The following is a 12,776-nucleotide window of genomic DNA, read 5'->3' as shown; positions in this document are numbered from 1 at the left end:
CAACTGTGGGAGTAGAATAACAGAAGAAAAACAACTGCTTGGGTCGATGGGGATATGATTGGGAATGTAGACTCTAAACAATCACCCTAATGCAAATATCAATAATATGGAAATAGGTCTTGATCAAGGACACATGTAAAACCCAGTAGAATTGCTCATTGGCTACAGGAGGGGGATGAGAGGAGGGGAGAGAAAGAACATGAATCATGGAACCATGGGAAAATATTCTAAATTAATTAATTAAATAAAATTTTAAGTAAAAAAAAAAAGAACTTGACTCTGTGCCAGACACTCTTCTAAGTTTTAAGGGTATAAATACAAGTAAGCAAGATAGTCTCTGCCTTCAGGGTACTTACATTCTAATGGGGAAAGACAGCACATTAAAGGGATTCTGGAAAATGATGAGGAGGAAGGGGAAGTGGTATGGAAATATCCAGGAAGTTGTATGAAGGCCTAGTTCTAGACAATATAAAGCAAAAGTACCTGCTGTCACAGGGTCAGAGTCCAAGGTTCTAGGGAGAGGGAAGAGAAGCTGAGTAGGAAGAACTCCTTGGGATATATAGAGTCCCAGCAGTTACTTTCCTTGGAAAATTCCAAGTTGTTTTTCAAAATGTTTCAATTCACACTTTTATCAGCACTGACATAGCATGCCTCTCTTTGCACATCCCCTCCATCAATGAGTTCTTCCATTTTTTAGTATCTTTGCTGATGTAATGGATTACTGGCTTGTTTTGATTTGCATTTTTATGATCATTAATTATTTTGAATAGTTTCATTAGATCATTATCAATAGTTTGCTTTTATTTTTTAAGACGTTTTATTTTGCCAATTACATGTAATAATTTTCCACAGAAGTTTTCTGAAATGATAAGATCCAAATTGTCTCTCTCCCTTACTTCTCTTCCCTTTCATGGAGATGGTAAGCAATTTGATCTGGGTTATACATGTATTATCAAGTTTACATTCATTTTGAAAACCATCAGGTAATATCCCTTGACCACATACAAATTTAGTGTATTTGTTTTCCAGTGCTCTTTCCCCACTACATCAGCACTGCCTCTTTAATTGGGATTGGAAGTGGAGAGTAAAGGAGGAAACAATGATGAGGCACTAGACACTGGCTACAGAGTATAGGATAGGCTTATACTGGTTCTACTGAGGATCTAGACACCTGGGATCTAGGTAGAAGAGAGAGGCAAGGAGGTAGGGAAGGGGTCTGAAACTCGTCAGCACTCTCCTACTCCCTGACCCTCAGTCCATCCAATAGACAGTAAATGAATGTAGTACTTTATGCCATCTACAGGTGACTTTTTATAGAGTATTTGGAAATGAGTATACCCTGGAAAGAAACTATCTAAGACCAGCTAGTAGTGGTATTTACTTCGAATAACATTTCACTAAAAACAGTTCAGAATCTGAGCCTTTAAGGCACAGAATACATTTCTAGAGAGGAATAAAATATTTGTCATCCTTGTCTTTAGCCAACCTGATATGCAGTCCCAAGAAAGCTATATTCAAGAGATGCCTATGGTTCAACCTATGCCCAGGGAATGCAGAATCCCCTATTGGAATTTGGCACGGTAGGAAACTCCAAAGATGAAAGACATTTCTCCTGTGTCCTCACTGGTCCAGATCTCTTCCTAGCCATAGACAACCTGTGACCTTAGAGCCACATCAATTTCTCAAAGGGAATTGAAAAGACCTTTTTCATATTAACAATAACTAACTTTGCTCTTAATGTTTCCTACTGGGAACCCTATCTACCAAACCCAGGAGAATGGATAAACATAGAAGGAGAAATGTGTTCGTTGTACTTCTCAGCTGACTGGTCATTCCAACCCCACTCTTGATTCTTTGTGGGAACCTGGGTAGGTCACATGAGCCTCAGTTTGTCAAACTACAAACTGGGAAAGAGGAAGATGAAGGAATAATATTTCACTGTTGTTAGGGTTATAAAGAACCCTTAGAGATCATCTACTCTGAACCGCTTCCTTTTTCATCTGAGATAAACTGAGGCTTAGAGAAGGGAAATTACTTGCCCAGTCACATCATCATCATCATCATTATCATTGTTACTAGCATTTGTATAGCACTTTGAGGTTTGTCAAGCCCTTTACATTTCTTATCTCATTTAATCCTCACAATAAACCTGTTGTGTAAAGTACTATTATTAAGTTAAGCAAATCCAGAAGTCAAAACCATGTCTCCTGACTCCAAGTTTCCCATGCCTTCTAGTACATCAGGCTTTTTCCTCATTCTGTACCAGGGCATCTTGACCACACATAATCCGACATATACCAGAAAAATGTATAAATCTAATGTGCATATTGAATTGTATTTCACTGTTCATTTACACCCACTACAAAGATGGGTTCTCATGGTGGGGGTAAAGGGGGACTGATTTCCTCAAAAATAGTTCTAAATAATCCTTAAGAATCAACATAGATTTCCAGAGAGGAGTAACATATTTATAATCCTGGCACATGGGTCCTCATGTTTTCTTGCCTTTATCAGATTTAATATGTATGCTCCAAAGAGCGCTAGGTGAGATTTTTCTCTGGCCCCAACTTCAAGCAGAGAATGCAGAATGCCATATTAGAAACTAGCATTGTCGTCATTTATCCCTTCCTGACCCAAAGTGCTTTGGTTTTAAGCTACCCTAAGAAAATCAGAGTTGAAAAAGCCTCACATTCCACCTTTATCAGAATGTAGACTGAAGGTATTTGCACCTCCCACCAGGTGCTCCAGAAGATCTAGATGAGGAGGCAAAGGATCCAAGAATACGCCTCTTTAGTGTTCCAGCAGAGAACACAAGGTGTGTTTCCTTGGGAATTCTCATTCACTCATGTGCTAGCAGCACTAAAGCAACCCCACAGGTGGCAAGTGTCCTTTGCATCCACTTTTGAATGCCACAGGTGCTACTGGAGCCTAAAGTGCCATATGGAATGGTATCCTTCGAAGGCTCTCCCCCCCCTCACTTCTTAAAATTCTCTTCTGGCCAGATAGCCCATAGGAACCTGCTTTGTTAACCACCTCTCTGTGCCAAGTGATCCAGAAGGAAAATACAGACTCAGAGTTGGGAGGGACTTAAAAGTTTCTGAGATGTAAATCACAATTATATGATAAGTTTAAAAAAAACAGACACAGAGAGTATTATAGGAGAAATGTACTGGAGCTGGAGTAAAGAACCCTATGTTTGAAACCTGGCTCTGTCTCTGATTCATGCTTTGACACTGGCCAAATCACTTTTCTTTTCTGGGCTTCTGTTTGCCATCTAATGTGATGGCTGGGCAAGTTTCTCTCTAGAGTCTGTCTACTCCAGTTCTAATGTTCCCTGCCTATATTAGAATAACAAGTAACTTCCTTTTGGATACCTATAAATGAGCATGCTCCACACTGATAGGATGGCCTTCTTTTCTTCCAGGGAATAATAATCCATGCCTTCATCTCCTCATCCTCTCCATTCTCCTGTTATTATGCTAAATGTGTCTAGAGCCTCCCCAAGCCTTGGTGCCATCACCCAAATATACAATTCAGTCCATCAATAAACAAGCTTTTATTAAGGTCTGTCCCAGGAGTTCTTGGCTTTTTGTGTCCTTGTCGACCCCTTTGGTTTAGTCAGTCTGGTGAAGGATGCCTAAGGACCTTTTCTTAGAGTCGTGTTTGTAAATCATTGAAGGTAATGCTACATTTCATTTAGTAGCTAGTGAACATGTAGTGAGTACCCTCTGGCTCACTTACTTTCCCAAAGCCAGGCCTGCTACTTAAAGATGTAACCATGGAAAATTACTTCCCATTCAAGTCCACAAAGAAAGGGGGGGGGGGTCTAGGGACCCCAGGTTAAGAATCCCTGGTATAATATATGCTATAACATATACAAAGACAAGATAATATGTGCTATTACAAGATACAAAGACAAAAAGTAGTACCTGACTTAAAGAAGCCTATATTCTGTCAAGAGAGACAAGTATATGAATCAACATAGACAGAATAAATGTACAGTTCAAGTTTAAACACAAGGGGGTTTGGGAGAGAGCAATCATAGAGCTTAGGAGGGGCGTCATGCAGAGGATGGTGCCTGAGGAAGAGATATATTATGTGAAGTGGAGGTGAGGAGGAATGCCCAGAGTAAAGGCACAGTGAGAGATAGAGCACTATGTGTGACAGAGAGAAGGCCAGTTTGGTTGGATCACAGAGGAGAGGATGGAAATGGAATAAGAGGTTGAGGCCAGTTCATGAAGGGTTTTAAAAGCTACATAGAGGAGTTTATATTTCATCCTAAAGACAATAGGGAATCAGTGGAATAGATTGATTCAAAATAATCCAGGAGTTAAAAAATCTTGGGAGTAGAATGCTAGATCTAGAAAGGCCCTTAGAGAGTAGTTCAACTAACCCCTTCATTTACTTGTAGTTTTTCTCTTTTTTAAATGTGTAAATTAAATTATTTTTTTTCAATTATTGACCATATCCATAAGTGTGTGTCTTATTCCACATCTTGAATATGTTACCTCTCTTATTAGGAAGTAGGTAGCATTTTTCGTAGGTTTTCTTGAATTATGGTTGGTCATCTATCTCATCGATCAAAATTCACAAATCTTTCAAAATATTTCATTTTTACAATGTTGTTGTTTATAATTTTAATTGTTTTCCTGGTTCTCCTCACTTCATTTCTATGGAACCTTTACCATTTTTTATACTGTACTTGGCTAAAAAGTATATACAATTTAGTAATTCTGAGAAATAATTCCAAATTGCTTTCCAGAATGGGTATAACTTAGGGTTCATGATTCACCAACAGGGCATTGAGGGGCCTGTTCTCCCATAGCCTCTCCAATATCTGTTATTCTTCTATTTTTTCAATCTGATGTAATAACCCTCTCATTTTCCAGAGGGAAAAACTAAAGTCCAGAGAAGGGAAGGAATTTGACTTATATAGCTAGCGAATTGTAAAAGCTAGACTCAAACCCAAACTGTCCAGAGTGAGGTGCTTTCCACAAGCTGCCCCTAAGTCTGTCTTATGGGAACTCAGATCCATTCATTAAAGCAGGTTATAATTTGTTATCTTTAGTAGGTTTGGCTCAGAGGAATGTGGTGCGTTTTCTCCAAATGACCAGTACAATCGTCCCGTGAACCTACAATACTGCATACCCATCAAGAATACTGCAAAGTAGGAAAAGACACTAATGGGGAACCACCCACTTCCACAGTGGCTTCTGGGTTGATGAGTCTGGGTGCTACAGCTGGGTATCCTAGAGCAATGTACAATCAAAGACCCTTAGCAAAGAGCAATACAGTTGGGAGAAAGAACTGTCTGAGGAGGGGGGAGCCCTGTATGCTAGGTCTGACCTCCCCCTAGCTGCCTCAGTTTCCCCCACATACAAAGCAAAACAAAGCAAGAGGGGTAGACTACAGGGTCTCAAAAGGCTCCTTTCATTCTAGAGATTCTTTGTTTCTACAATTGCAGATATGGCTCTGCCTCCACTGTTACCGCCTCTGAAAAGAGATATTCAGCCAAACCAGATGATGTTATACAACCTGAACCCCGGAGGTAAGTAAGCATAGTAGATTTGTCAAGACTGACCTTAGTTGGAGGGGAAGGGCTACCTGACTTGGATTCTAGGATCATCTATGCAGAGATGTAAGGGACCTCAGAGGTCTTCTAACCCAGTCCCTCCTTTTACAGAGAAGATCGCTGAGGCCCAGAGAGGTTAAGAAAATATAGTCAAGATCACACAAATATAAGACATATTATTTAAAAGATACAGAATTTGAAGGGACCTTGGAAGTCATCTAGCCTAGTGCCCATTTTACAGATAATGAAACCCAAGTCCAGAGAATGGAAACGATTTACCCAGATAGTAAGTGGTGGAGCTTAAAATTGACCATGACTCCTTTGATTCCTAATGTAGTATATGACATTGCCACTGCATGCAATTACATGCCACCCCTGTGGCAGAATTTGGTTTTGAACTCAAGTCCTCTACCCCCAGAGTCAGCACTTGTCCCCTCAAGCAAGCAACAAACATTTCTCATTGGCTTCCTTTGTGCTATTCAACATGTTAGATGCAACACAAAGCAAAAGAAATGATCTCTGATACTTTCTTTGGGGAGTTGCAAAAGTATATTTCTTTAAATATCTCAAAAAGAAATACAAGATTGTTAGAAAGGGAGAGGACAGTAGAATTGAGGGGATAAGAAAAGACTTTGTCTAGGAAGGAGGTAGGGATGCAAAGGAGAGAGTGGAGGGCATTCAAAGCTCAGAGTCCCCTCCTCCACATTACCCATTGTCTTCTCTTTTGTCTTGGGACCAAGGAAGAAGCCAAAGAGACTGTATTCCAGACACTCAGTATTATAAGCTGCAAGTCCAATTCCCTCATTTTACCAATGGGAGAGCTTGGCATAGACCCAATGACTTCAAACTCCCAACCTGATATGTCTTTCTCACTGCTTCCTGTGTATTCTGCTGCCCTTGAGAAAGAAATCCATCATTAGCAATGAGAGGTTCTTTTTGCACTGATAAACCCAGTTCTGCTGACTGTGTTAAGAGAGAAGGAGGGGGAAGAGAAAAAGAGAGAAACAGATGGAGTGCTAAAAGCTAGGCCTCAGAATATCTAAGAGACCCCTCTCCATTCCCCCTACCATGGACCACCAATTTGGACAATTCCTCCATCTTCCTCTAGAAAGCACAAAAAGGAATGGGGTTAGAGAATGGAGCTTTTGCTGCCATATTGCATTGCCCAACAGAAGGTTAGGGTGAAGTGATCTTGCCAACACAAGATGGCGCTCCTTTATCATAAAAGAATGGGAATTTAGTAGGCATGATGTATTCAGATACAGGGTTCCTTAACCTTTTTTTGTACCATGGACCCCTATGGCAGTCTGATGAAACCCAGGATGATAAAGGAAACCAAATTGTCAAATTACTATTATTTTTTAAACTCTTACTTTCTGTCCTAGTGGTAATTCTAAAACAGAAAGGTATGGCTTAGGCAAACAGCGTTAATGACTTGCCCAGAGTTACACAGCTAGGATATGTCTGAGAAAGATTTGAACCCAGGTTCTCCCAACTCCAGGCCTGGTGCTCTATCCACTGAGCCTCCTTAGCCCTCAAATTAAACAAATTCCTGGACCTCAGGTAAGGAACCTTGATTCAATGTAAAAGAGATTTGAGAGATGAATGAAGGAATGAAAAAACAGATCACTTAATCCCACTTCTACCCTCACTCTCCATTTTATACATGAGGAGACTGAGGTTCAGAGAGGAAAAGTGACCTGTCCAGAGTCTCTGGGGTAATAAGTAGCAGAACTGGCCCAAGCTTCTCATGTATGGCTCTTTCCCCAGGAAAACACTGTTGTTTTTGGATACTTGGCCTGAAAGCTATTACAGACCTTAAATACTATCTATTCCAACTCCTAGATTTTACAGATGAGGAAATGAGACCCAGAGAGGGAAAGTTTCTTGATGAGGGGCATACAGTTTGTGGCAGGATTAAAACTGATTTTCTTACTTCAAGTCCAGTGCTTTTTTCTATTATAGCAAGCTATCTGATCGGATCAAAGCATATTATGCTTTATTGTCTAATCTAATTCCCCCACTTTACAGATTAGGAAACTGAGGCTTGGGAAAATATCTTAAAGGCAGTTCTTATCCATTTTGCCTGTATTTACTGAGAACTTTTGAGACAATGTAAGCTCACCTCCATTTTACAGAAGATGAAATTGAGGTCCAGAGAAGGTATATATAAATGACTTGACCAGGATTGTAGGGGGACTTGGGAGCAGAGGTGAGTCTAGGACTTCTCAGGACCACAATTCCTTCCAAGTCTGTGAGTTGGCATATCCATGGAGAGAAACAGCCTGAGGCTAAAGTATCCTGTGCTCCAGGATCTTTGCCAAGAAAACCCCAAACAGGGTCCCAAAGAGTCAGACACAACTAAACAGACTCAACAACAAAAAGCCTAAATGAGCTCTTCAGTCCACTACCTTTGTGACTTCTGGCCAAATCCTTTCCCTTTTCTGGGACTCAGTGTCCCCATTTGTATGAATAGTGAAAGTCTGGGACTAGACGACCTCGATTTCATACCCTGTTCTGTTCTTGAAGATTTGCAGCATCCTCTGTCGGCACTGCCAATCAGAGATTTGAAACTCTGCCCAGTGTGGAAGATATGATGACATCTGACCGAAGGAGGTTAGCCTGGAGCAAAAGGGGGGGAGGGGATTCCCTGAACACTCATGCACCCCAAAACTCCTGACAGTGGTTTTTGTTTGTAAATTACATTTTCATTCATGCTAGCATAGTGTGGGGTGTGGGCTCCATGGATGGTTTTCTTCTTTCCTAGCTCCCTCTCTGGTTATGAGGAAAGAAGTGTTACCACCATAGTCAGAGAGGCCAGATGGGATAATCCTGGACATCCTGGAGCCAAGGGAGGCAACCGCCCAGAAACAAAAATTCACTATAGTGACTATAGAGTCATTACTCCAGATCCTGGCCTCCAGATGCCTCTGAAGGGCAGTAACCAAGATTCCAGCTCCAGAAGGTAAGGGGTGAGTCAAGACTAATGAAGTCCAAAAGATAGCTGGAATGCAAGTTTCAGGTACTTTTAGGTAGAAATCATCTCCCAAGACTTGCTTCTTCCTACGCCACTTGTAGCTATATTTGCTCTTTATCATATTGGCCTTCTCACACAGCTCAAGGAAGTAGAGGAGGGATGAATCTCACTGAATGTTTATAGTGGGGTTTGGGGAGCCAAAGGACCAAGACAGATCTGCTGAGGGTGATGGGGGCAGGGCAGGTGATTTGGGAAGCTCATAAGATCAGAGGGCTAGAGCTAGAAAGGACCTTAGAGACCATATCATCTTTCAATGAAGAAATTGAGGCCCAGGGAGGCTAATTGATTTGCCCAGTATTAGAGGTACTGTCAGAGGTAGTATTTGAACCTAGTTTCTCTGGCTATATATAGCCCATGTTCATCAAAGTGAACACTAGCAAGAATGCATAGGATGGGGTGAGGGGCAGGAGGAAGTGGGGGGGGTCAGTAAAAGGCAACATCTGTGGAATACAGACTTGAATTCCTAGAACTGGTAAGATTAGGGCCAGGCTCCAGTCCTTCAGGAAGTATGACTTTGAGGAAAGCTGGAAAATTGAACATATTTTTGAGGCAAATAGGAGCCAGTGATGAGAGATATGAGACATGGTATTTCCATGGGGAGCCAAAAAATGTTATTGCTGTGGTGGAAAACTTGGGCACATGAAAACAAGACTGTGAATCCTACCGAAATAAGATGGGAGGACATTAGCCATTGTTTCTTTAACACTGATGGTATTGTTGCTGATGAATTCATCCCACCCAGTCAGACATTTGGGTTCTGAAGTAGGAATTCTGAAGCATTTGCAAGGACCCAGGCTCAACAAAGGACAGGATTGGGAGACCAACCACTGTCCTCTTGATAATGACAACATTCCACTGACTAGAGTCAAAACCATTATGTTCCAGCTTATATGCTGACCTTATTCACCAGACTTGGCTCCAAATAACTTCTGAGTGTTTCAAAATTAAGTCCACCCTCAAAAGATGGCCCTTTGACCTTTGTAAGGAGATTCCAAAGAATGAACTGCAGAGCCTAAAGACCTTTCCCATAGAGGTCACGGAAACTGAGAGCTAATGCAGGCCTCCCCTTACCTTGCCCTGAAGAGGACACTGCTACTGAAGTCAGAGTTTTTGTTTTGTTTGTTTATTAAGAAACCAGCCTCTTTATGTTAGAGTCAGTTGGTGTTGCTCAGGATTAGAGAACCATTACAGGAAACCCTCTTGGTCTCCAAGGCAAGGGAAAGACATGAAGCAGTGATAAGTTCATTTTCCAGCAAAGTGGTCAAGTCAGTCAACAGTCAGCAAGCATTTATTAAGCACTTTTTATGTGCTATGCACCATTCTAAGCACCTTGCTAAAATCAAAGCCACCTCAGATGGAATGAACCCCAGAATTTGGTACTGAGAGGTTCCTGATTTCTTTCGGTGACCCTTCCCTTTGCCGGTAACACATCTTGATGCCTGCCTTTGGGTGCCTCTTCTCTAGACAAAGTATAACTAAACTTAATTGGGATGATCAGACAGGTTGTTTTAGGCTGGGTCTGAGTTTTCATCATTGTTCAGTTCCCCATTTGCTGTAGAGCCATTACCTGTATTGGTCTGACACTGGCATCCAGGAGCAACCCGCACTCAACACAGGAAAGCTGTGAGCTTAGCTTATATTCTCTCTGCTTAATGTCATGTATAAAATCAGTCAAATAATGGATGTGCTCTCATCTCTCAGATTGCTCTGAATACCCTTATGAGCTGGTGCCCCTTAGGAGAAGTGCTGATGCCCTTGGCCCATCTGTTTCTCAAGGCATCTCCCCCTTGCTTCTGTTTCTTCTGCTGCCTTGGCAGCTCAAGTGGTTCATTCTCCTTTCTGTAAAGACAGTAGGCCTCTGTTTCTTCTTGCTTGTTCCCTGAGGCAGGGAAGGACCCTTCACCCTGGACAGGAGGCAGCTTCCTCCATAAGAGTAGATCTATTGCCCCAACTGTTCTTGTACAAGACCTTCCAAAGCTCTTACCAAGACTGTTACAAAAGATTTATAAATCCCTCAGGTAAAGCCCAGAGGACACGTTCCCTACAAAAGATATGGTATTACTGTGACTGGGCAGCTACTATTATCTTAAAACCTCCAGAGAACCATCAAGCTGAGGCTCTGACACTTGCCCCTGTGGAACCTTGGAAGCCCTGGCTTCTGTGCTCATTGTTACCTCTCCTCCTTTTTCAGGAACATCTCTACCTCAGGAGAAAGAACACCTATGGGTGGTATGGCTGCCAGCGCTCAAGACGGTGCCTCACTTTTGAACTGTGAACCATCTTCTAATGCTGCCAAGTAAGGAAAGAGAAAGCCTAGCTGGTGTCTCAACTGTCCTAGCACAGGGAAGGAAAAGAGTTAGGCATTGGGGTTCCCCTGCTGATTACCTAGAGCAAAACACCTTAGCTTCTCTTCTTGGCTGGGCCACTCCCTTGGGAAGATAAGTCAGTGACGAATGCCCTTTTGGTGACTTCACCTGTGGGCTTGGTAGACACCCATGATGGTCCCTCAGAGTCCATTCTTGGTAGAAAAGTTATACAAGAAAAGCCATAGCCTAGAGTTGAATGAACAATTTGAATACATAATAAAGAAATCTTGGTGTCGATTTGGGCTGAAGTCATATAACTTGGCCTCCTCTAGAAAGAACTTTAATCTCTGGCTTGGCCTCAGTACCCAAGACCTCCCATCGGTTCTTTGGACCTCTACGATCCAGAGTAAGTCCAGACTCTCTAGTTTGGGCCTCTATTCATGGATCTGATCCAGAACCTGACTTCCTCATTTTCCCTCTCACACCATTGGAGATGAAATGTTGGGGCCTCACTGACAAAGGTATTTGGCTTTTGCTTGATATGTGGTACTTTCCTAGATGTCATGGCCCTGACATCATAAAAGAGCTTATAGCCAAAGCTTCCAGAGAGATTGTCTATACTGTTTGCTAGCCCTCCTAGAAAGAAATGTACAGGCTCTTCAGAGTGGTGTTGGCAAAAGGGGGAATATGTCTTTCTGTCTGTCTCTCTTTTCTCTGAGTCCTCTGGCCTACATTTCTGTTCTTTGTCTCTGTAGCAAAAGTATTCTCTTGGTGAAGGAGTACACGAATGTTCGAGAGCCACCATATGCTAGGCCTTCTTTACGCTTAAGCAAGTAAGAGAAAGTATCTTTTTCAGTTTCCCTGTGAATCTCTACTGTCCTAAGAATGTTCCAACCAGTCAGATATCTACCTTTTAACCACACTTTAACCAGTACCATGCCAAAAGGGTAACGACATCATGCTTCCACTATGTCTCCTCTTCAATCTGGCCACCTTATTAATACACAAGTCAGATACATCCACCACTCCTGTATGCAATCGTCTTCACTGGCTCTCTATTGGCCTGAAGAATAAAATACAAGGGCTTCTGCCTATCATTCAAGGGCCTCCACAATCTGTCTGCATGTAATAGACCAAATCTATAGTCTACTGCTAATTGCCTCACATACTACAAGCATCTATCAGTGCTTTGATATGGGTCCTTAGGAGCTATTTAACCACAGGGTGTGGGTAACAGTCTTCCTCTGACATTTATCTGAGAATCCTAACACATGCCCCTTCAGCCTACTTCTTCTGAGCAGTGCCTTTTGATGGGGAAGAAGGGTAGAGCTAATTCATGAATAAATACATGGAACAGAGATATATAAATGTAGTCGCCAATACCTACATAGTAATATTGCCCAAGGTGAAATGAAGACCTTTGGTGCCAGTCTAACCTTGGAGCAGGCAGCTTAAGAAAACAAGCTAATAACTCATTTTAAAGGAATACACTGAAATATGCCTCTTCAGAGATTCAGAGCTGGATGGAATGTTGCCACCTATCTAGCATAGCAGTTGTTGGTTCTAATACTCAACACTTCAGCCAGCAGCTGTAAAACTAGACATGTGGGAGGGCAGGGGGGAAATAGGATGGTTCCAAGAAGAACTATGTGTCCACATGTCCACTAATTAGTGCCTGGAATTGGGGAGAGCCAGAAAGTCCCATGCCCTCCAGTCAAAAGTTTCTGTGCCAACTCCTAGCCATCTCTAAAGTGGAAAAGTAGGTAGACTGTGATCCTGGCACTGAGCCTACAACTGATGTAACAGATTCCAAACCATCTGAAGCCAGTCAACCAAACTGGCATTGTCTGCCCATGCCCCT

The 12,776-nt window shown here is 42.0% G+C and overlaps 1 protein-coding gene across 8 annotated transcripts in view; it reads left to right on the top strand.

The window, feature by feature from the left end:
- The window catches only part of ZNF185 (zinc finger protein 185 with LIM domain), an 83,942-nt gene that overhangs the window by 65,329 nt on the left and 5,837 nt on the right, over positions 1–12,776 (top strand). For 5 of the 8 annotated variants that reach the window (XM_056809573.1, XM_056809571.1, XM_056809574.1 and 2 more), the window contains 6 exons: positions 5,069–5,167; positions 5,465–5,548; positions 8,102–8,188; positions 8,340–8,537; positions 10,801–10,905; positions 11,671–11,748. In XM_056809573.1, coding sequence (XP_056665551.1) covers positions 5,069–5,167; positions 5,465–5,548; positions 8,102–8,188; positions 8,340–8,537; positions 10,801–10,905; positions 11,671–11,748 — 651 coding nt within the window. The remainder of the gene's footprint in view (positions 1–5,068; positions 5,168–5,464; positions 5,549–8,101; positions 8,189–8,339; positions 8,538–10,800; positions 10,906–11,670; positions 11,749–12,776) is intronic. The other 3 variants (XM_007507323.3, XM_016426720.2, XM_056809570.1) reach the window with 3 other exon arrangements.

The sequence above is a fragment of the Monodelphis domestica genome, chromosome X, assembly GCF_027887165.1.
Source record: "Monodelphis domestica isolate mMonDom1 chromosome X, mMonDom1.pri, whole genome shotgun sequence".
NCBI lineage: Eukaryota > Metazoa > Chordata > Mammalia > Didelphimorphia > Didelphidae > Monodelphis > Monodelphis domestica.
Note: the sequence above shows the minus strand (reverse complement) of the source record. Positions and strands in the feature narration are given on the sequence as shown.